A 25,228-nucleotide genomic window follows, 5' to 3' on the forward strand; every position below is an offset into this window, starting at 1 on the left:
TCATGAATACAGGGGATGTGCACTGTAATAAGAGGAGGAAAAGCAGGAGGAGGAAGTGGAGGACAGGTACAGTAGGCGTTGTCTGCTCATGTGATCCATATCATCAGGTGGGGAGACAGGGAGACAGGTGAGATTAAGGGGTGGGAGGGGTGTTTTCTCCCTGGCAGGTGAGTTCACCCCAAACTGCAGCCAAGGAAAAAAAAACTAAGAAGAGTCTCCACCTTTCTTATGACTCAACACATGTCTGACCAAGATGATCTTGTTTTGCTTCACTTGCCAAGCTGCAGAAGAACACATGCACCATGTACAGATAACTTCTCAGGAGCACTGCTACCTTTCCAAGGATCCTTCAAGAAGCTCTTCTCATCCACTCACCCCAGGTTGGACTCTCAAGTGTACATCATGGAAGAAGGCATTGATAACCCTGCATTCACCACCTTGGGTGAGGTGGGCTTACAATCCGTTGATAAAGAAATCAGTAAGGTTAAAGATGGAGTGAAGGAAGACGCACATGCCCACCATGTTAACGAAGAGTTCAAAGAGGGTCCATGTGGATGGGGCAAATTTACACCAAGCTTTCTGCAGTGCTGCAACAATCCCAAGGGGTATCTAGTGATGTACAGCCTCCTGGCTGTTATGCAAGGTGAGCACTATAGTAATGACATTCCTTTTACAAGTATTCCTGAGCTGATAGCGAGGCGTCACAGAGGAGAGTGATTTACACTCTTCTGTATTCTGTATTTAAAAAAAAATGCATATTATACTAGATATTTTCTTTTTTTTATACATCTGCACAACAGTATTTTTTTTCTTTATACAACTGTTGATGGGGGTCCTTATACCTATTATACATTAAGTTATGTCAAGTTAAGATATATAAGTTGGGATCCTGGGTAGTCACTAGACTAAAGTTGTCTACATTGTATATTAGAAGATAGTTTTCCTTTAATTTTTTGTTGTAAAATCTTTGGGATTCAAAGTATGTTGATATGAAGTAAAAGATGCAAAAGTTTGAGGCAGGTGAAGAAACAATGTTGCAAAGTAAGAATGCTTTACAAAATGGAAGTGTTCATAGTCTATTTTTGTCAATTAAAAAAATCCTAAGTGAATAAACAGAAGAAATCAAATCAATATTCGGTGTGACCCCACTTGTAGACAATTTTTGAAAGAACTTGGCAGGCAGATTGTTCCAAACATCTTGGAGAACGGACCCCAGATCTCCTGTAGATATTGGCTTGCTCAAACTCTTCAATCATCATGATATCCCAGACAGAGTCAATGATGTTGAGATCAGTGCTCTGTGGGGACCATATCATTACTTCCAGGACTCCTTGGCCAGTATTTATCATTGTAGGTGTAAGTGAAGCATTTGTTACACCTTTTTTTGTGTGCTGTAATGTGTAGGAGCACCACATTTATTAAATGGTCACAGAGAATTTGATAATTTTTGTGCAGGTCACATTTTCAGAAATCTTTCTCTTCACATACACCAAAAAGCTACGCCAGGTCTGGGCTGGTGAAGTTTTAGAGACTTTTCAGCAGCTTTGTGCCTTTTTTGCACCTTTTCGCAAAAAAAGGCGCAGTTCATAAAACCCTTCCATATCATGTGTATTGCCAAAATCTGTGGATTGCAACTCAAAATCAGCAGAAATGTGTAAACCAAAAGGAGCAAAAAAGGTGCAAATAAACGCACAAAAAACTGTCTAAAGACAATGATAAATGTCAGCCCTTTTTCTTCATTACATTGAATATAGCCCTTAATAACATTGGTGTATGTTAGAGGTTATTGTCCTGCTGCAGAATAACATTTTTGGAGCCTCCTTACTCAGCATTTCCCCCCCCAACACCTGCCTAAAACTTTTGCACATTACTGTATTTTTTCACTAAAATAAATTGAACTGTTTGTGAGAAAATGGAGAAACCATTAACATACATAGGTCAAAGCCAAGGGGGTAGGAAGGGGTTTGTGCAAAAAGACTTGTCTGCTTTATTTAAATTACCGTATTTTTCGCCGTATAAGACACACTTTTTCTTCCCCAAAACTGGGGGGAAAAAGTCGGTGCGTCTTATACGGCGAATACACCCCTATCGCGGCGGTCCCTGCAGCCATCAACGGCCGGGACCCGCGGCTAATACAGGACATCACCGATCGCGAAAAGTGACACTAACCCGGCTGTTCAGTCGGGCTGTTAGGGACCGCCACGATTTCACTGCGGCGGTCCCGAACAGCCCTACTGAATAGCCGGGTTAGTGCTTACTGGACACCGGGAGGGACCTTACCTGCCTCCTCGGTGTCTTCTCCGTTCAGGGATCCCCTGTACGGCCGGCGCTCTCCTTTCTCGTCATCACGTCGGCGCGTACGTGCGTCGGCGTACGTAACGACGTGATGACGGCGACGGAGAGCGAGGATACCCGGCCGGCAGCAGAGACGTTCAGCAGCAGGCCGGCAGCAGAGCGACGGGGACGTGGCGACAGCGATGGAGCGACATCCAGGGCAGCGGTGACGGATTCGGAGCGGCAGGACACGTGAGTATTACCTCCTATGCAGTGGTCTTCAATCTGCGGACCTCCAGATGTTGCAAAACTACAACTCCCAGCATGCCCGGACAGCCGTTGGCTGTCCGGGCATGCTGGGAGTTGTAGTTTTGCAACATCTGGAGGTCCGCAGGTTGAAGACCACCATTGGCTTCAAAATCTTAAATTTTTTAGAATTTCCACCTAAAAATAGGGTGCGTCTTATACGCCGGTGCGTCCTATAGGGCGAAAAATACGGTACCATCTTGTGCAAAGACAGTTTTGGTGGGTGGTGCGAAGGCAAGCAAAGATGCACCTAATTAATTAAGAACTGGTCTAAGTAAATTTCCCCCAGAGCTTTTTTTTTTGTTTCATATATGTTTTAAGAATTTTTCTTGAGGAGCATTTTTGTAGCTTTTTGTCTCCCCCCCCCCCCCCCCCCCCCCATTATATTGTGGAAAGGAAAGAAAAAGGCAAAAAAAAAGAATGAAAACCAATATACATTTTTTTACATGTGGAAACATGCATATTATATTGAAACATATCTCTGACATTACCTAAAGCCATTACTACAAAAAAAGATATCACTGAAGCAGTATCACACCACTCTAGTTAATTTGATATATCTATATATCTGCATAGGCGCCACCCTAAATATTATTTCATTATTTATTACTATGTGGTACTGAATATAATATATACAAAACATGAGCATACAAGAACATAAAAAAAGGCAAAAATGCCAAAGCATAAACCTAAAAAACTGTTGTTTTTAACAAATATAATATATCAAATACATTGGTACATATGAAAGTGTACCTGAAGAACTGTAAGGCTACAAACAGACAAGACTTTAGTTTGGCATTCGTTTACCTGAAATACATGACGAAGTTTTTGTGTTTTTTTATTCTTCCAAAAAATGTATTTTAGTATAGGTATGTTTTATTTGGCATTCTATCCTTTGTTTGTTTTTTTCCTCATTACTAGTCATGTGAATTATTCTTCATGTGACTATGATTTCTATTGAAGAATTGGAGGTTTGAAGAGTACTTGAAGAATGTTAAAGGAGTATTCCAGGAATTTATTTTATTTGACTATGCTACAGGGGCTGTAAAGTTAGTGGAGTTCATAATATAGTGTCTGTACCTGTGTGTGACGGTTTTCTCACAATTCTTATGTGATTTTCACTCCAATATTTATTTTTACCAGCATACAAAATGACTGTTGTCTCAGATTTTTCCCAGGTTGCAATGTGGCCGAGACCTGACTCACTAGTCAGCTGATGACAGGGAGCCTGTCTGCTTCAATGGGTGGAGCGATCGCTTGGTGGGAGAGAGATCAATCTGCAACTAATGCAACAGCTGTAGGCACCCTGATTGAAAACCACAGGTCTTTTGAATGGATGCAGCTCATTTATGTTTCAATGGGTGGGGTGGCTGATGTGTGGGAGGGAGGAAAATTGAATTGTGGGATTTGTAGTCAAAAAAAAGAAAACGGAAACAGGAAATATCAGTTCACAAACAGCTAGCCACAGTGTTATGGTAATCTCACAACATAGCCATTTAGCCAAAGGACAAGCACAGATCCTTCCTAAGCATGTCCATTACTGTCTGCCAGGTACATACTAAAATCACCTTATGGTGGATCACCCCTTTAACTTCTGTGTTCTCAGACAAGGAATGTTTCTATAGTCTGAATTGCACACTACATTGTCACCTCAGGCACTGTTCAAGTCTTCGTAACTCTGCCCTAAAGGAAATTTTTCTACATGATTATGCTTGCTTTCTGGTGCCAATACATAAAAAAAATGACAGTCAACACAAAAAATGTATTTATGAAGCTCCCACCACTTTCCTGACTCAAATAATTTTACTTTGTGTGCGAAAAATGGGTTACTTTTAGTATGGGTTTTAACTAGTTGTTTTTTTCTCAACAAAAACACAGTGAAATGCGACTGTTGCAGCACAGCATTTTTTGCTGTAAAATTTCTGCAGCCAGATGTTAACTGGGAGTCAAAAGGGATGTATAGAAACCCATTTTGACTTTTTTTCTTACTTTTCTTTTTCTTTTTCTTTTGGCTCATACAGTTTAGCAAAAAATAAATAAATTAATAATGCACCAAAATGCAGAAAAAGCGTTGGCAGTTTTTCGTCCTTTTTTATGCCCCCCCAAAAAAGTTGTGTGGAAACTTAGTTTAAAAACCTTTACTGGCACAAAAGTAGTGGTAAACAACTGGAAAACAAGATTGGGATTTCACAAAGGTCTTTTTCTGTAATTTTTTGGAAAACTGCCACTGCAGTTTTTGAGCCAAAGCCAGAAGTTTATTAAAGGGGTACCCCGCTGCTCAGCGTTTGGAACAAGCTGTTCCGAATACTGGAGCCAGCGCCGGGGGATCATGAGGGAGCGGGGGATCATAGCCCCACTCCCTCATGACATCATGCCCAGCCCTCCTCAATGCAAGTCTATGGGAGGGGGGATGACGGCTGTCACGCCCCCTCCCATAGACTTGCATTGATGGGGCGGAAATGCCATCATGAGGGGGTGGGGCAATGACATCACAAGCTCCCGGCGCCAGCTCCAGCGTTCGGAACAGTTTGTTCCAAATGCTGAGCAGCGGAGTACCCCTTTAAAGGAATGGGAAATATTAAGGAAGGACTTATACTTCTCTTTCCTGCTGGTTACACTACCACTTCTAGTTTTCCAAAAATGCCAGAAAAAAACTTATGTGGAAACCTAGCCTTTATGCTAAGTTTTCACTTTTTTTTTCTGGCCGTTTTTGAAACACTGCCACTGCAGTTTTTGAGCCAAAGTCAGAAGTGCATCCATAAGGGAGGAGAAGTATAAGTCCTTCCTCTATATGTCCCATTCCTTTTAAATACACTTCTGGCTTTGGCTTAAAAACTGCAGTGGCAGATCTCCAAAAACTGCCAGAAAAAAAACAAGTAGAAACGTAGCCTAAGGCTGGATTTCCACTTTGCAGTTTTGGGGCCAAAGCGGAAGTGGATTTAGTAGGAAAAACAGTATAAATTCTTTCCTTCATATTTCCCATTCATTTTGTTTCATTTCTCGCTGCAAGTTTGGAAGGGGCGGGCTCTCCGTGGGCTGTTCGCAGCTGATTTTCAGCAGTGAAGTCAATGAGGTCTGCAGTAGATTTTCCACAGCTGAGATTCTGCTGCTGAAAATCAGCTGCGGAGAGTCCGCCCATTTAAAACTTGCAGCAGGAATTTTAATTTTAATTTGCTTGTGTGAATTAGCCCTTAGGGTAAACGTGCATATTTTCTGCTGCAGATTTGCTGTAGCAGATTTTGCAACCCATTGAAGTCAATGGCCAGCAAAATCTGCAGCAGCATATGTGCAGCAAAAATATGCACATGTGAACATACCATAATGCAGGTTTTAACAGGTGAAACATAAAAAAATAAAAAAAATAAAAATAAAAAAAAGTTAAAGCCCTCACTGCAAAACAATGGTACTTGCTGTGAAAATACATGCACTTTTTAATTCAAGTTTTTCTGTGACCTTCAAAATGCAATAAAGCCACAAAAAAACAGCAGCATGTGAACCCAGCCTAAAAGTTCCTAAAGTTGGCTGAACAAAAGATATCTCTCATTACCTTTCTATACACATGAACCCTTGGCATGTCTGGATATTCATGTTCTCTCTATTGGGGGGGAAGGGTAAGCTACAGCCGGACACCTCTGGCACTGGCTTATCTCTCTCAGAACAATAGGGTCAGGTAGTAAAAATTCAAGATGCTTACCCTTCTCCCCCCCGACTTCATTTTAGGGTGGTGGGTCGGGAGGCTGCTGAAGGCGGCGAGTTCAGTTGACTTTAGTCTAAGGTTTATAGGAACTAAAGTTGTATGTTTTTCAGCTACTTCTGCATCGGCTCTTGATGTTAAAGGAAAACTCCAGCAAAAGTAAACATATCCCCTATCCAGAGAATAGGGGACAAGTGGCTTATTCTCCCATCTCCGGGATGGGACTACAGCTCTCTTAAAGAGGAGCGCGTGTCGTCTACTGGTAGACGGCATGCCCTACATTCATTTCTATGAGAGTGCCGATGATGCCCAACTGCTATACTTGGGTCTTTTTGGCGCTCCCATAGAAATTAATAAAGCATGTGCCACCTGCAGCCTGTGCTCCTTACTGGGCTCTGGGTTGCATCCCGTCCTGTGGAGGGTCCCAGCACTCGGACCCCCGCGATCTGCTACTTATCCCCAATCCTGTGAATAGGGAATACGTTTATTTTTGCCGGATTTCTCCTTTAAGAAATAATGACTGACACAACAACATTTCTCCCGGACGAAATCTGCACTGATTAAAAATCATATCCTATTGTCTTCAGTGGGAAATACTGCAGGAGAATCAGTACCCAGTTCTCATGGTTATAGGGCCCCTTCAGTTGGACAGCTTGAATGGAGGTGTACTGTAATTGTTTCGTTTTCACGCCGTACAATTTACGGTAAAAATGACATGTGTTCTTTAGTCTGAGGGTCAATACGATTAAAATGATACCCATTATTACATACTTTTCTATTGTTGTTGCGCTTAAAAAAAATCACAAACTTTTTAACCAAATTAGTACGTTTATAATCCCTTTATTTTGATGACCTATAACTTTTTTTTTTCCGTATAAGCGGCGGTATGAGGGCTAATTTTTTGCACCATGATCTGTACTTTTGTTTGATACCACATATGCATATAAAAAACTTTAATACATTTTTTATAATATTTTTTAATAAAATGTATTAAAAAAGTAGCAATTTTGGACTTGTTTTTTTTTTTTTTTATGTTCAAGCCGTTCACCGTACGGGATCATTAATATTTTATTTAAATAATTCGGACATTTACGCATGCGGCGATACCAAATATGTCTATTAAATTTATTTTTTACGCTTTTTGGGCGTTTTACTTTTTTATTGGGGGAGGGGATTTTTTACTTTTTTTTACTTTTACATTTTTTTACTTTTTTTTTTACACTTGAATAGTCCCCATAGGGGACTATTCATAGCAATACCATGATTGCTAATACTGATCTGTTCTATGTATAGGACATAGAACAGATCAGTGTTATCGGCGATCTTCTGTTCTGGTCTGCTTGATCTCAGATCAGAGCAGGAGACGCCGGGAGCTGGAAGGAGGAAGGTGAGGGGACCTCCGTGCGGCGTTATGAATGATCGGATCCCCGCAGCAGCGCTGCGGGCGATCCGATCATTCATTGAAATCGCGCACTGCCGCAGATGCCGGGATCTGTATTGATCCCGGCATCTGAGGGGTTAATGGCGGACGCCCGCGAGATCGCGGGTGTCGGCCATTGCCGGCGGGTCCCTGGCTGCAATCAGCAGCCGGGATCAGCCGCGCATGACACGGGCATCGCTCCGATGCCTGCGGTTATGCACAGGACGTAAATGTACGTCCTGGTGCTTTAAGTACCACCGCACCAGGACGTACATTTACGTCCTGCGTCCTTAAGGGGTTAAAGGGGTACTCCGGTGAAAACCTTTTTTCTTTTAAATCAACTCTTTGGAGCTGTCTACCAGGATCTTAATATAGAAATAATGCATCTTCAGAACCTCATAAGGCGTCAAATGTCAGCAGCAAAATTCACACATAACAATGTTAAAGGGGTTATCCAGGAAAAAACTTTTTTTTTATCTATCAACTAGTTCCAGAAAGTTAAACATATTTGTAAAATCCTTCCAGTACTTATTAGCTGCTGATTGCTACAGAGGAAATTCCTTTCTTTTTGGAACACTGATGACATCACGAGCACAGTGCTCTCTGCTGACATCTCTGTCCATTTTAGCAACCATGTATAGCAGATGCATGCTAAGGGCAGCATGGTGGCTCAGTGGTTAGCACCACTGCCTTGCAGTGCTGGGCACTTGGGTTCAAATCCCACTAAGGACAACGATAAATAAAGCGTTATTTTTATTATAATAATGTCAGCAGAGAGAACTGTGCTCGTGATGTCATCAGAGAGCATTCCAAAAAGAAAACAATTTCCTCTGTAGTATTCAGCAGCTAATAAGCGCAGGAAGGATTAAGATTTTTTAATAGAAGTAATTTACAAATATGTTTAACTTTCTGCCACCAGTTGATTTAAAAGAAAAAAGGTTTTCACTGGAGTACCCCTTTAATTATGTGGAATTGAGCATAGTCCAAGAATCTGCAGAAATTCTGGTGTCTATATATCTCAAGCCCCTTTCTACAGAATATCTGCTAGAGATATATGTCTCCAGAACTATACATACATTAGAGTAGAGTCAAGTTTAAAATGTTTACACATTTATTTTGTCCTACAAACGAGAACAGATTTTAGCCCTCAATTTTTCTTTTACTGTGCATCGTACCCAAGCATGGTTTACCTTGCTCTGTGAAGTGTATCTGGAATGGTCACGCTACAAGGAGCCATTTAATTTGAGGCACTGTAGACCTGGAAATGATTTGTACATTATTAACAGTTCATTCCTAGTAGCAGTAGACATCACATACCTGCAAACAGTCCTACTGGAAAATTAGCTTGATGCCTGTCCTCTATGTCTGGTAAAATAAGCTGCGGGAAGGGAGAAAGACTGGTTAATTGTCAAACCCAACAAAGCCCTCTCCGTGCAGCTCAACAATTGAGTGTTGGCACAAAATCTGGATCAGCTACTTGTAGGACCCCTTTACCAAATTGGTTTCTGCTCATATACTGTAAGCCTAGACTTATGTAACCCTATCAAGGAAGGCTTTGGTACAGCTCGGTAATCTCAATGGGGGAAATTTATCAAAACCCGTGCAGAGGAAGAGTGGTGCAGTTGTCCATAGCAACCAATCAGATCGCTTCTTTCATTTTCCACAGGCCTCTAAAGAGGCCTGTGGAAAATGAAAGAAGCAATCTGATTGGTTGCTATGGGCAACTGCACCACTCTTCCTCTGCACAGGTTTTAATAAATCTCCCTCATAATTCAGAGTTGAATCTTTCCCACTCAGTCTTAATAAACTGTAGTTTAGGAGATCTTTAGCCTGATATTAAGAACAATTACTGCTTTGTTGATTTTGCATCCTCTTTGGAGCTGTCTACCAGGATCTTAATATAGAAATATTGCATCTTCAGAACCTCCATAAGGCGTCAAATGTCAGCAGCAAAATCCACAAATAACAATGTTCAAGGGGTATTCCAGGAAAAAACTTGATATATATATATATATATATATATATATATATATATATATCAACTGGTTCCAGAAAGTTAAACAGATTTGTAAATTACTTCTATCAAAAAATCTTAATCCTTCCAGTAGTTATGAGCTTCTGAAGTTAAGGTTGTTCTTTTCTGTCTAAGTCCTCTCTGATGACACGTGCCTCAGGAACTGCCCAGTTTAGAAGCAAATTCCCATAGCAAACCTCTTCTAAACTGGGCGGTTCCCGAGACACGGGTCATCAGAGATTACTTAGACAGAAAAGAACATCCTAAACTTCAGAAGCTCATAAGTACTGAAAGGATTAAGATTTTTTAATAGAAGTAATTTACAAATCTGTTTAACTTTCTGGAGCCAGTTGATTTATATATATAAAAAAATAAGTTTTTTCCTGGATAACCCCTTTAAGTACATTGAGGGAAATTATTGAAACTGCCTGAAAGAAAAGCTATCTGTGCAAAAACCAATCAGAGCTCGGCATTCATTTTAACAGAACAGTTAAAAAAATGAAAGCCGAACTCTGACTGGTTGAGCAACAAAAGACTGTGTTTGGATTATGTCAACTGTTTTTTTTTTTCTTAATTTTTTTTTATTAGACTTTTTTTTTTTTTTACTTCTGCAACAATATAACACATTATTGCAGACTTGTTACAGATTTTGACTTCTTAACTGAAATCAATAAGGAAAACCACAACAAAAGTGTGGCTGCTACATGGTAAATCAGCTTGACTGCATTTTATAGTAAATTATAAGAGTCAATTAGGAGGGCACCGAACAGCTTAGCCAATGTACTGTATGCATCAATCATGCATCTACCAGCTGTGTCATTACAACATATAGTAACACATGAAAGGGAGCCACGTAGCTTCGAAGCCAATTTACATAGACAAAATGTTGGGGGCACGATAATTACCGTATTTTTCACCATATAAGATGCACTTTTCCTTCCCCAAAACTGGGGCGGGAAAGTTGTTGCGTCTCATACGGCGAATACACACCTATCGGGTCGGTCCCTGCGGCCATCAGCGGCCGGGACCCGCGGCTAATACAGGACATCACCGATCGCAGTGATGCCCTGTATTAACCCTTCAGACGCGGCAATCAAAGCTGACCGTCGCGTCTGAAGCCAAAGTGACACTAACCCGGCTGCTCAGTCGGGCTGTTCGGGACCGCCGCGGTGAAATCGTGGCGTCCTGAACAGCTTACAGGACACCAGGAGGGAACTTACCTGCCTCCTCGGTGTCTGCTCCGGGCCGGGATCCCCTGCATGGCCGGCGCTCTCCTTCGACGTCATCACGTGGTCGCTCACGCCGTCCCGTCATCCAATAGGAGCATCGTGCGTAGCGACGTGATGACGGCGACGTGATGACGGTGACGGAGAGCGTGGATCCCGGGGAAGAAGACGTCCGGAGCGTCGGGGACACCCCGTGGACGGGGTGACAGCGATGGAGCGACATCCAGGGCAGCGGTGACGAGCGGTGACAGGTCCGAAGCGCCGGGGACACGTGAGTACTACCTCCTATACCAGTGGTCTTCAACCTGTGGACCTCCAGATGTTGCAAAACTACAACTCCCAGCATGCCCGGACAGCCAACGGCTGTCCGGGCATGCTGGGAGTTGTAGTTTTGCAACATCTGGAGGTCCGCAGGTTGAAGATCACTGTTGGGTGCAGAATCTTTTTTTTCTAGATTTTGCACCTTTAAAATTGGGTGCGTCTTATATGTCGGTGCGTCCTATAGGGTGAAAAAAAATGGTATATACATTGTAGCGATTTCATGTCCCAGCTCTTATGTGAAATCAAAGCCATGTCTGTAGCAGAGTAAAGTACTTATTGAGGCTTCAACCACATCATATTTGCACGTGCTGCTTTTTCTGTCCTGATGTTATCATAGCAATGCTCATTGTTATCCCTTCATTGGTAGGAGACAAAAATTAAATAAATAAATAAATAATGTCCATAAATATACCCCATTTAGATGCCTATTTGTGACTCCCAGTGCTGATTGACCTCCTTCATACATCTATCTCCCCATTTTCCTTCTTGCCCTTTGTGTTGATTTCGTCCATTCCTTCTGCCCCCTGCCTACTCTGCGCACTGCAACAACTAAAATTTCTTTGCCATCTAAGTTATATCTTCCCTTTGTCTGACCTGTTAGATTAGTTATTACGTTTTTTTTCCTCATTATTACATGAAGTATATTCATCCACCATAATATCACTCACAACTGATAACGTGCAACATTTCAAAATGTACAATTTTGTTCCTGCTCTGCAAGGTTAGGCAATTGTGAGAAATCCTGATGTGGTCTATAAGGAAGTATGTTTTAGAAGAATAGTAAAATAGGCCCAAATGGCACAAATGATGCCCCATATCTCTGTTTATACCAGGCCTAGATTTAATTCCCTATCGGTTAGACATGTATACAGTGGGGCCAAAAGTCAGCCACCAAATGTGCATGTTCTCCCACTTAAAAAGATGGCAGAGGCCTGTAATTTTCATCATAGGTATACCTCAACTATGAGAGACATAATGAGAAAAAAAAATCACATTGTCTGATTTTTATAGAATTTATATACAAATTATGGTGGAAAATTAGTATTTGGCCAATAGCAAAAGTTCATGTCAATACTTGGTTATATACCCTTTGTTGGCAATGACAGAGATCAAATGTTTTCTGTAAGTCTTCACAAGGTTTTCACACACTGTTGCTGGTATTTTGGCCCATTCCTCCATGCAGATCTCCTCTAGAGCAGTGATGTTTTGGGGCTGTCACTGGGCAACACAGATTTTTAACCCCTCCAAAGGTTTTCTATAGGATTGAGATCTGGAGACTGGCTAAGCCACTCCAGGACCTTGAAATGCTTCTTACTAAGCCACTCCTTTATTGCCTGGGTGGTCTTTTTGGGATCATTGTCATGCTGAAAGACCGAGCCACATTTCATCTTGAATGCCCTTGCTGATGGAAGGAGGTTTTCACTCAAAATCTCACGATATATGGCCCCATTCATTCTTTCCTTTACACGGATCAGTTCTCCTGGCCCTTTTTCAGAAAAACAGCCCCAAAGCATGATGTTTCCACCCCCATGCTTCACAGTAGGTATGGTGTTCTTTAGTATCAAACGGAGTAAATTTATTGAAGCTTAAGAATGTTGCACATCATATAGTACAGCATTTGCTAAGTAACAGAACTGGTGCAATAACAAAGGATCAATGCCATATAAAGGTCAACGTAAACCAAAATCCAAAGGGGGGAGAGGGGGAGGGGCCAGGAAGGGGAGGGAAGGAGGGGAGGAAGGGTCAGGTACATATAAGCTCAGTACATAGTAGTTCGGAGCACACAACCAGAAAGGTCAACATTTCCAGAAGTGGAGGGAAACAAACAGGCGATGGTGAGAGGGTGGTATCAGAGGAAAATCATACATATAAGACCCATTACAATGAGTAATAGTAAGATAAAATAGTAAGAGACATCCATACCATGAGGGGAGTTTATCCAGGGATCCCATACTTTGTTAAAGAGCAACGTCTCATCCCCCCTGATAGCATTCAAACGTTCTGATAACATAATATCATTAATTTTCGTTATGACCATCGACAGGGACAGCACAGATGTTTTCCATTTGGAAGCAATATGAATTCTCGCCGCCAGAAGAATAAATTGTAATAATCTAAATTTGGCACCAGGTAAGGCCCGAGGTCTATGGCCCAACAGGAAGGTATGGTGTTCTTTAAATGCAACTCAGCATTCTTTCTCCTCCAAACACGAGTTTTTACCAAAAAGTTCTACTTTGGTTTCATGTGACCATATGACTTTCTCCCAATCCTCTTCTGGATCATCCAAATGTTCTCTAGCAAACTTCAGACAGGCCCGGACATGAACTGGCTTAAAGGGGTATTCCAGGATTTTTTTTATTTGACTATGCTACAGGGGCTGTAAAGTTAGTGTAGTTCATAATATAGTGCCTGTACCTGTTTGTGATGGTTTTCTCACAATTCTTCTGTGATTTTCACTCCAAAATTTATTTTTTACGGCATACAAAATGACTGTTGTCTCAGATTTTTCCCAGGTTGCAATGCGGCCGAGACCTGACTCACTAGTCAGCTGATGACAAGGAGCCTGTCTGCTTCAATGGGTGGAGAGATCGCTTGGCGGGAGAGAGATCAATCTGCAACTAATGCAACAGCTGTAGGCACCCTGGGTGGGGTGGCTGATGTGTCAGAGGGAGGAAAATGGAATTGTGGGATTTGTAGTCAAAAAAAGAAAAGTCAAACAGGAAATACCAGTTCACAAAAAGGTAGCCAGAATGTTATGGTAATCTCACAACATAGCCATTTAGCCCCAAGACAAGTGCAGATCCTTCCTAATCATGTCCATTACTGCCTGCCAGGTACATCTAAAATCCCCTTATGGTGGATAATCCCTTTAAGCAGGGGGACACGTCTGGCACTGCATGATTTGAGTCACTGGCAGCATAGTGAGTTACTGTAGCCTTTGTTACTTTGGTCCCAGCTCTCTGCAGGTTTTTCACTAGGTCCCCTTGTGTGGTTCTGGGATTTTTGCTCACCGTTCTTGTGATCATTTTGACACCATGGGGTGAGTTCTTGGGTGGAGCCCCAGATTGAGGGAGATTATCAGTGGTCTTGTATGTCTTCCATTTTTTAAAATAATTGCTCCCACAGTTGATTTCTTCACACCAAGCTGCTTGCTTATTGCAGATTCAGTCTTCCCAGCCTGGTGCAGGTCTACAATTTTGTTTCTGGTGTCCTTCAACAGCTCTTTTGTCTCGGCCATAGTGGAGTTTGGAGTGTGACTGTTTGAGGTTGTGCACAGGTGTCTTTCATACTGATAAATTCAAACAGGTGTCATTAATACAGGTAATGAGTGGAGGACAGAGGAGACTCTTAAAGAAGAAGTTACAGGTCTGTGAGAGCCAGAAATCTTGCTTGTTTGTAGGTGACCAAATACTTATTTTCCACCATAATTTGCAAATAAATTCTTAAAAAATCAGTGATGTGATTTTATGGATTTTTTTTCTTATTATGTCTCTCATAGTTGAGGTATACCTATGATGAAAATTACAGGTCTCTCTCATCTTGGCCAGGTGGGAGAACTTGCACAATTGGTGGCTGACTAAATACTTTTTACCCCATGTACCAAATTTTATTCCTTTTTTTTTCCAATTCATTCCAACTACAGTGTTTTAGATCTCTCTCTCTCTCTTAGTATATGTGTGTGTGTGTGTGTGTGTAAATGTGTATATGTGAGTGTGCGTGTGTGTGTGCATGTGTATGTTATTAGCCAGGATAGTGAACTTTACTGGAAGAAATTGTGGGGGGGAATATTCACATTCAGTGAAAACGCAGAACATTTTCTGCACAGAATTTCTGTTTAGAAAATCTACTGCATTTTCTAGTAGCAGCAAATCCACACATTGCAGAATAAATCTTCAGACAAACCACACATAAGCTGACCTGCGGTGCAACATTTGTGTTGTCCGTAGGTTTCCATCCACACTTCAAAACATACCAGTAGGTTAATGTGGAATTAATATTGTGGGCCTGGGGACAGGAAGCAATGAGATTAATGACATCTCATTGTTTCAGCAGAATGTGCTGCTGCTATAAATATAGATACATCCTTTTTATATAAATAAAGGTTTTATACTCTTTGAGATGATTTAGATGTGGGCAGAAGCAGATAGAAAAGCAAAATCTCCCTATATTACTCTGCATTCTTGAATGGTTTAGTAAAAATGGGACCAGCATGCAGCCTTCCACATGGATGACTTGTGTAACAGGTTCCATGGGTTTAACCCTGCAAGGGTGCACTTAAAAAAGGGTGACATGGCAAGTAAGGACAATTAACAAGATAATAGCCAATATTGGGTGGAGTAGGTTTCTCAAAACAAGATTATACATTGTCTTACGTTCAATGCAATCAAAACATTTCAACTGATACTGGTCTGAAACTGTACGCAGGGAGTGACACCAAATAAATTAGAAGACCCAGTGTAAGTTTTACAACAGACCCTGCTGCTTATGTCCCGAATGGAGGCTAAATTACCAATTTTGACCTCTGTCGGGCATATGTGGGCTATGAATTGTTTAATATATAAGCAGACCCTGCTGTACACTGCTTAACACAGTGTGAAAATTGCCTACTTATGTTACCATCACGAAAATATAGCTACTACCAGCTTCCAGCTCAAAGTCTATGTCCACAGAGTATAAATGGTGGCAGACAGAGTCTTTGTATGTACTCATATTATTTGATTTAAGAATCAGTTAAAGGGGTATTCCGGACAAATACATCTTATCCCCTACCTAAAGGAAAGATGTCTGATCACGGGGGGCCCACCGCTGGGACCCCCGCGATCTCCGTGCAGCACCCGCATTCTATACGGGGCTGCGTCTCCAGTCTCGGAAACCTCTTTGTTTTCGGGACTGGAGTCGTGATGTCATGCCACTCCCCCTCGTCATTTCATGCCATGCCCCCTCCATTCATGTCTATAGGAGAGGGTGTAACGCAGTTTGGAAGAAATGCTTGATATTGTAACACTGAAGCCTATTAGCTAAATAAAGTCGCCAATACACTTTAGGGAGCAGCATGGTCCATTCAGTGTTTACCCAGGCACAGCACCATACATTTGGTTGTGGCTGTGCCTGGTACTGCGGTTGCCTGTTAGTGCTTGACTGAGTGGGCCGTCGCGGGACAAGTGGGGGGGACACTGGTTAGTGGGTACAACACTTTTATTTTTATGTCACTTGAAGCCAAATTATAATTTTTTTTTGTGTCCAGATAATGGGGGGGGGGGGTATGTATGAAGCTTTTTACCCTGTTTTTTGTCAATGATTTGTCGCAATTTTTCCTTTATGTCATTTTTTGCGACAAATGTTTGCGCCAAATGGTTTAGAACAAAATCACTGATTTCACTTTGTTAGTCGTGATTTCAGTTACAATCATGCCTTGGTATGAAATTCATCATTTGCGACTTTTGTTTTGGCACATTTTTGGGCGCAATCATGCCCGTTAGGTCGCAAACTTGCACCAAGAAAAAAGTGACACAGAAAGTAGCTAAACAACATTACAAGGTAGAACACAGGCCAAACAAAGTGGCTTACCAATGTCTTAGTACGTGGGTGTTTTCAAGTTCACAAACAAAACAAAAACCTTAACCCATGTAAAGAAAAAAAAAAGAGCTTGTTTAAAAGGACTACAAAGCAAAAAAAGAACAAAAAATGATGTTTAGCTAAGGTAAAAAGAAACATTTATCCCAATCAAACATTTATCAACCCTAGGAACAGATTTTTAAGTTGGAAAAAGGAACTAACTGGGTTAAATTTAAAGGGGTATTCCAGGCCAAAACTTTTTTTATATATATAAACTGGCTACGGAAAGTTAGACAGATTTGTAAATTACTTCTATTAAAAAATCTTAATCTTTCCAAAAGTTATTAGCTTCTGAAGTTGAGTTGTTGTTTTCTGTCTAACTGCTCTCTGATGACTCACATCCCGGGAGCTGTGCAGTTCCTATGGGGATATTTTCCCATCATGCACAGCTCCCGGGACGTGACATCATCATTGAGCAGTTAGACAGAAAACTTCAGAAGCTAATAACTATTGGAAAGATTAAGAGTTTTTAATAGAAGTAATTTACAAATCTGTTTAACTTTCCGGAGCCAGTTGATATATATAAAAAAGGTTTTGCCTGGAATACCCCTTTAAGTTTGTGAAGCTAGCTAGTTGAAAAAGCAACATTTAGCCATGGCTAAAGTAAAACATTTATCAAGCCTAGGAACAGAATTTTAAGCTAGAAAAAGGAACTACAGTGGTCCATCAACATACGATGGTAATCCGTTCCAAACGGACCATCGTTTGTTGAAACCATCGCATGTTGAGGGATCTGTGCAATGTAAAGTATAGGACAGTGGTCTACAACCTGCGGACCTCGAGATGTTGCAAAACTAGAACACCCAGCATGCCCGGACAGCCGTTGGCTGTCCGGGCATGCTGGGTGTTGTAGTTTTGCAACATCTGGAGGTACGTATGATGTAGACCACTGTTAGATGAAGTTGTACTCACCTGTCCCCGCCGTTCCGGACCGTCACCGCTCGTCACTGCTGCCTGGGATGTCGCCGTCCATCGCTTTCACCACGCCCCCGGGGTGTCCCCGACACTCCAGCAAGGCCTCTGCTTCCCCGGCAACCGCGCTCTCCATCGCCACCATCACGTTGCTACGCACGCCGCTCCTATTGGATGAGGGGACGGTGTGCGCTGCGACGTGATGACGTCGATGGAGAGCGCCGACGATGCAGAGGATCCCGAAGAGGACGCGACGGAGCCCCGAGGACAGGTAAGAGACATCACAGGAGCTCACTGGGCACCGTAAACGGCTATCCGGCGGCAGCTGAAGCAGTCAGCGCTGCCGGATAGCCGTTTACGCGATGGCTCCGACATAAAAAAGCATTGTATGTTGATGCTGCCTTCAACATGCGATGGCCTATGAGAGGCCATCGCATGTTGAAATTATCGTATGTCGGGGCCATCGTAGGTCGAGGGGTCACTGTACCTGTGTTAGATTTACCTTTGTGAAGCAGGACAAAATCCAAGTGGAGAATTAACAAGTTTCAGCTGCTCCAACACAGCCAGAAAATGTTGCCTGGAATTCTGGGGCAGATTCTGCGCATTTTATAGGCGCATCAATTGCGCCAAATTTAACATGTGGTTTGCGACAATTGATTAATCTGGCGCAAAAACGCACCATTTGTCGCAAAAAAAAAAACATAAAATCACACATTGCTACACCATTATTGATACATGTCCCTCAATGTCTTTTGTTCACTAACGAAATAAAAGTATGAAAATGAGTACAAATTTAAAAAAAAAAACTTTTTTTCCTATAATTTAAAACAGATATGATATGCTATGATTGTATTAAAATGTATTCACTGCAAACTGCATTGCATGTGGAGTAAAAAAAAAATATGCCAAAAAACTATGGCAGAATTTCCTCTCCACTTGAAAAAAGCTAGCTCTAAGTGAACGGAAACAAAAAATCACTGAGAAAGCAACACCGACTGGCAACAACAGGCTATAAAACATTATTTTTAGTCATACATCTAAAATATTAAAATTGCCACATGACTCTCATGAACATATATATGGCACCCGATACTAACATTCATTCTGGAAAAATTATGTCACAGATCTGAGAAATCAGGGATAAAAAATGTTTAGTGTGAGATTGGAACAATCATTTTGTTTCCACCAAAGTTACGGGTCTCAAAATGTATAGAGAGACAAAAAAAAGAAAAACTTTTATTTAGCAAAAGTAGTAAAGAAAATGTAAAATGTAGAAAAACCTAACCACAATTTAAACTGAACAGTGCATTGCATAAATAACTAACACAAGGAAAAATAGAATTATTGTGTTTTTTTAATTAACCCATAATAAAAATATTATAATGAATGACTTTAATAAATTCTATGTACCCCCAAAATGGTGCTAATAAACATTACATGGCATTTTTTTCTTATTGAATAAATAAAACAGTTATCGCGCTTGGAATATGTTGAAGAACATAAGCTAGAAACTGAGGGACCAAAATACATCTGTCTGTAAAGGAGTACTCCGCCCTAAACATCTTATCCCCTATGTCTGATCTTGGGGGTCCCGCTGCTGGGAACCCTGCAATGGCCCTGTAGCACCTGGCATTTGTTTAGAACACCGGCTTCAGAGGCTCCCTCGTGACGTCACGGCCATGCCCCCTCAACGCAAGTCTATGGGAGGGGGCGTGGCCGTGATGTCAGCACTGCATCACTAGTCATCAGGCATGGAGAAAAGTTTGCAGAAGAGATCCTTTGGATAGGGGATAACATATCTAGGGGCGGAGTACCCCTTTAAATAAGCACTGTCACTGGGACATGTCAAACGTTTTGGTCAGTCTTGGTCTCAGTGCTGACCCATACCGGTCAGGAAAAACAAGCCCACAGAAGTGCGCGGGATTACTGTTGACTCTCCAGCTTGTAGTGACCTTTGTCTTGCTGCTCCATAGACTTATAATGAAGTGGCGAGACAAAGATCGCTATGAGCCAAGGAGTAAATGATCGTTATGGGTCTTAGTATTGACATGTTCCTTTGACATGTCAACATTTTTCCTAAGTGGCAGTGACACTTTAAGTTCAGTAAATCAATGTGTAAATTTTATATGCCTTTTTAAGTTACCATCTTTGTATTTTAGGGCTTAGTCATGCACTGCTAGAACTTATAAGGAAATACATTTGCATTGGCTTGTGCAATTGTCCTTGATCTATCTTGATTACTTCCTTTCTGGCCTTTTTTATTATAATTATTGCTTGCTACTTATTACAGACAAATCCCTGTGACAGTTTCCTTACATTAAATCTGGCCTCATATTGTTGATAGACCAGTTTTAATGGCAATTACTACCGTTAACAAGAAAGACTGGTCTGTGGTTGGCCTGCAGGAGCTGTCAGCTCATGTGTCAATACCTACATTTCCTCATTACACTGCAGACTATGGCTGGTGAGAATGAGCAGAAGCAGTAAGACTGTTATTTTGTGTCATTTTCCTGGTGTTTATTTCTTGTAGTGTTTTATTTTTTTTTCAGGTCAGTAGTTTTTTTTAAAGGAAATCCTTAGGGTGTATTCACATACACAGTATCAACTGCATATCTGAAGCTGTAAAATCCACAGTTGCAGATTTAAAGTTGTAAATTCAGCAATTGTGAGTTCGCAACTGTGGATTTTTTTCCTTGTAAAATCCGCAACTGCACATTTTATAATTGCAAATCTACAACCTCAGATACACAGTGGCCCTCATTTACTATTGCAAACCCGAGATGTTTTGTTGGGTTGTGTGCCAGATTCTGTCTGCGCCAGAATTTGCGCCAGAATTGAAAAAACCCTGACTAACTTTCATTTTGCTAAGAAAACCCGAAAAAGGGGCGTGACTGCCGATAAAAGGGGCTTGGTCCCCAAATATGTTTTTCCCGACATTTTCACAAAAAAATAACATATTTACTAAGGTTTCCACATAAAATGTGGTGGATTTGAGCTGAGGAAAACCTGACAGATCAGAGCATGTGTAAAAAAGCAAAGTGTAGGGAAAGTGGAAAATGTAGTAAATACCGTGGAAAATAAATTGTAGGGAATGAAAACCCACAGAGAAACTTACACAACACTCTTAGTAAATAAAGGCCATTGTATCTGTCACGATTCGGCTTCCAGGTAGTGGATCCTCTGTGTCAGCGAGGGATTGGCGTGGACCGTGCTAGTGGACCGGTTCTAAGAGGCTACTGGTTTTCACCAGAGCCCGCCGCAAAGCGGGATGGTCTTGCTGCGGCAGTAGCAACCAGGTCGTATCCACTAGCAACGGCTCAACCTCGCTGACTGCTGAGAAGGCGTGGGACAGAAGGACTAGGCAGAGGCAAGGTCAGACGTAGCAGAAGGTCGGGGGCAGGCGGCAAGGTTCGTAGTCAGGATGGGTAGCAGAAGTTCAGGTACACAGGCTTTGGACACACTAAACGCTTTCACTGGCACAAGGCAACAAGATCCGGCAAGGGAGTGCATGGGAGGAGGTCAGATAAAGGCAGGGAGCAGATGGAAGCCAATTAAGCTAATTGGGCCAGGCACCAATTATTGGTGCACTGGCCCTTTAAGTCTCAGAGAGCTGGCGCGCGCGCGCCCTTGAGAGCGGAGCCGCGCGCGCCAGCACATGACAGCAGGGGACCGGGACGGGTAAGTGACCTGGGATGCGATTCGCGAGCGGGCGCGTCCCGCTGTGCGAATCGCATCCCCAACGGCCATGACAGTGCAGCGCTCCCGGTCAGCGGGACTGACCGGGGCGCTGCAGGGAGAAAGACGCCGTGAGCGCTCCGGGGAGGAGCGGGGACCCGGAGCGCTAGGCGTAACAGTACCCCCCCCCTTAGGTCTCCCCTTCTCTTTGTCCGGTAACTGCCTCCCCTGGGATGAGGACACCGGGAAAGAATGGAGGGTTTCCTCAACGGCAGGCAGTACAGCAGGAGTGGGGATGGGGAGGGAGGGCAGAGGGCGAGGCCTGGCACGGGGCAGTGTGACACCAGGACGGGGGCCATGGGGAGGCACAGAGGCTTGCCTGACGGGACTGGGAGGGGGGGAGAGGCACTTCCTGTGGCAGGCAGAGTCCCAGTTCCTGATCTCCCCGGTGGTCCAATCAATGGTGGGGGAATGAAGCCGGAGCCAAGGCAGACCGAGGAGGACCTCAGAGGTACAGTTGGGGAGAATGAAGAACTCAATCCTCTCAAGGTGGGGTCCAATAGACATGAGGAGGGGCTCTGTGCGGTAACGCACGGTGCAGTCCAATCTGGCTCCGTTGACCGCGGAAATGTAGAGCGGCTTGACGAGACGGGTCACCGGGATGCTGAATTTATTAACAAACGACTCCAAAATAAAATTTCCAGAGGCACCGGAGTCCAAGCAGGCCACGGCTGAGAGGGAGGAGTTGGCTGAAGAAGAAATCCGCACGGGCACCGTGAGACGTGGAGGAGCAGACTTGGAACCAAGAGACGCCACACCCACGTGAGCTGGGTGCGTGCGTGCGTTTCCCAGGCGTGGAGGACGGATAGGGCAATCCACCAAGAAATGCTCGGTACTGGCACAGTAAAGACAGAGATTTTCTTCTCTACGGCGATTCCTCTCTTCCTGGGTCAGGCGAGACCGATCCACTTGCATGGCCTCCTCGGCGGGAGGCCCAGGCGAAGACTGCAAAGGATGCTGTGGGAGAGGTGCCCAGAGATCAAAGTCTTTTTCCTGGCGGAGCTCTTGGTGTCGCTCAGAAAAACGCATGTCAATGCGGGTAGCCAAATGGATGAGTTCTTGGAGGTTGGCAGGAATCTCTCGTGCGGCCAGCACATCCTTGATGCGACTGGATAGGCCTTTTTTAAAGGTCGCGCAGAGAGCCTCATTATTCCAGGATAGTTCAGAAGCAAAAGTACGGAATTGTATGGCGTACTCGCCAACGGAAGAATTACCCTGGACCAGGTTCAACAGGGCAGTCTCGGCAGAAGAAGCTCGGGCTGGCTCCTCGAAGACACTCCGGAGTTCAGCGAAAAAGGCCTGGACTGTGGCTGTGGCAGGATCATTGCGGTCCCAGAGCGGTGTGGCCCAAGACAAGGCCTTTCCTGAAAGAAGGCTTACTACGAACGCCACCTTAGACCGTTCTGAAGGAAACAAGTCCGACAACATCTCCATATGCAGGGAACACTGAGACAAAAATCCACGGCAGAGTTTAGAGTCCCCATCAAATTTGTCCGGCAGGGACAAGCGGAGGTTAGGAGCGGCCACTCGCTGCGGAGGAGGTGCAGGAGCTGGCGGAGGAGATGGTTGCTGCTGTAGCAGAGGCAGAAGTTGCTGTAACATGGCGGTCAACTGCGACAGCTGCTGTCCTTGTTGGGCAATCTGCTGCGATTGCTGAGCGACCACCGTGGGAAGATCAGCGAGACTTGGCAGCGGCACCTCAGCGGGATCCATGGCCGGATCTACTGTCACGATTCGGCTTCCAGGTAGTGGATCCTCTGTGTCAGCGAGGGATTGGCGTGGACCGTGCTAGTGGACCGGTTCTAAGAGGCTACTGGTTTTCACCAGAGCCCGCCGCAAAGCGGGATGGTCTTGCTGCGGCAGTAGCAACCAGGTCGTATCCACTAGCAACGGCTCAACCTCGCTGACTGCTGAGAAGGCGTGGGACAGAAGGACTAGGCAGAGGCAAGGTCAGACGTAGCAGAAGGTCGGGGGCAGGCGGCAAGGTTCGTAGTCAGGATGGGTAGCAGAAGTTCAGGTACACAGGCTTTGGACACACTAAACGCTTTCACTGGCACAAGGCAACAAGATCCGGCAAGGGAGTGCATGGGAGGAGGTCAGATAAAGGCAGGGAGCAGATGGAAGCCAATTAAGCTAATTGGGCCAGGCACCAATTATTGGTGCACTGGCCCTTTAAGTCTCAGAGAGCTGGCGCGCGCGCGCCCTTGAGAGCGGAGCCGCGCGCGCCAGCACATGACAGCAGGGGACCGGGACGGGTAAGTGACCTGGGATGCGATTCGCGAGCGGGCGCGTCCCGCTGTGCGAATCGCATCCCCAACGGCCATGACAGTGCAGCGCTCCCGGTCAGCGGGACTGACCGGGGCGCTGCAGGGAGAAAGACGCCGTGAGCGCTCCGGGGAGGAGCGGGGACCCGGAGCGCTAGGCGTAACAGTATCTATTATGTGTGAATACACTCTTAAGTTGTATTTGCTGCTAAGAGCTGCAGACACAGTTTAATTGCTGTTAGGGTATAAAAGCAAACCGTACCTTTCCTGGAGCAATTGTGTTGTCACACTTTCAAAATTGCCTTTTTATTTCTCAACCAAGTGTCAAGGAGGCGGAGCTGAACTGCATAAGTGTCACAGCCTAGCATGTTTGACTGACAAACAGAATCTTGTACATCAGTCAAGGAGGAGCTTGAAGGAGGAGCAAGCAAGGAGTCTTGTTTGTTTGTATCCACTCCTGTGCCTGGGTAAAAACAAACTGCAACAAAAACTGCATGTGGGATTCCAGGCTTGGGGCAAACAAGAAATTCTATTTCTTTAAAGAGCTTTATGTCTTTACTGTTTTGCTCCTGCAAGTAAAATGAGCACTTCCAATGTTACAATGACTAGCGATGCCCATAGCTGGGCTGCTGCTAAGACATTTAAAGGGGTATTCTGTCCCCTAAATATCTTATCCCCATTCTATCTCCGGCGTGGCACCCCATAATCTGATGCACGGAGGGAACTCTGCTCCATGCCAGAAGACAGGAGACGACTGTTGTCATGCCCGCTCCATTCATGTCCATGGGAGGTGGCAAGACAGCTGTGTAATAGCCGTCACGTCCCCTCCCATAGACATGAATGAATGGGATATGGCGTGATGTCACGGAAGCCCAAGCTTCCCTATTCAGTACGTTCATGGTGCTGGCCTGGAGATTGGGGGGATCCCAGGGTATGGACCCTGCGCGATCAGACATCTTATCCCCTATCCTTTGGATAGGGGATATGATGTATAAGAATGGTGTACCCCTTTAACACAGGGAAATCTGATAAACATAACAAAATTTTAAAGATGCATCTCTCAAAGCTATCACCTATAATGTGATAATAAGGAGATAATAAGCCGATCTATGGGGGGTCTGACATTTGGGACTTCCACAAATCACGAGAATGCATGGAAGTTGTCCTTACAATATGTATGTGTGGCTAGTACTCCATTCATGGCACCTCTAAACATTGCTGAGCTCAGCTGTGTTCACTCAGCTGTAGTTCCGTTCACCCACGCTACTGAAAACATGGCGATTGCAGGGTGAGCAGTAGTAAACATTGAAGAGAACCAAAGTCTATGAAAGAGAAAAACCTGCTCACCACCATACAAGTTCTTGAGAGGAGGAGGACTTCAATTGTGGATAGGAAGCACGGACAACATCCAACCGCATGCTTGGAGTGAAGACTTGGAATAGAGAA

General features: G+C 43.7%; 1 protein-coding gene across 1 annotated transcript in view; it reads left to right on the forward strand.

Moving 5' to 3' along the window:
• The first annotated feature begins 203 nt into the window (after positions 1–203).
• Positions 204–25,228, forward strand: part of LOC130289654 (solute carrier organic anion transporter family member 4C1-like) — a 107,494-nt gene continuing 82,469 nt past the window's right edge. Inside the window, exon 1 of the mRNA XM_056537533.1 lies at positions 204–643. Coding sequence (XP_056393508.1) covers positions 229–643 — 415 coding nt within the window. The 5' untranslated portion in view covers positions 204–228. The remainder of the gene's footprint in view (positions 644–25,228) is intronic.

The sequence above is a fragment of the Hyla sarda genome, chromosome 1 (assembly GCF_029499605.1).
Source record: "Hyla sarda isolate aHylSar1 chromosome 1, aHylSar1.hap1, whole genome shotgun sequence".
Classification (NCBI taxonomy): Eukaryota; Metazoa; Chordata; class Amphibia; order Anura; family Hylidae; genus Hyla; species Hyla sarda.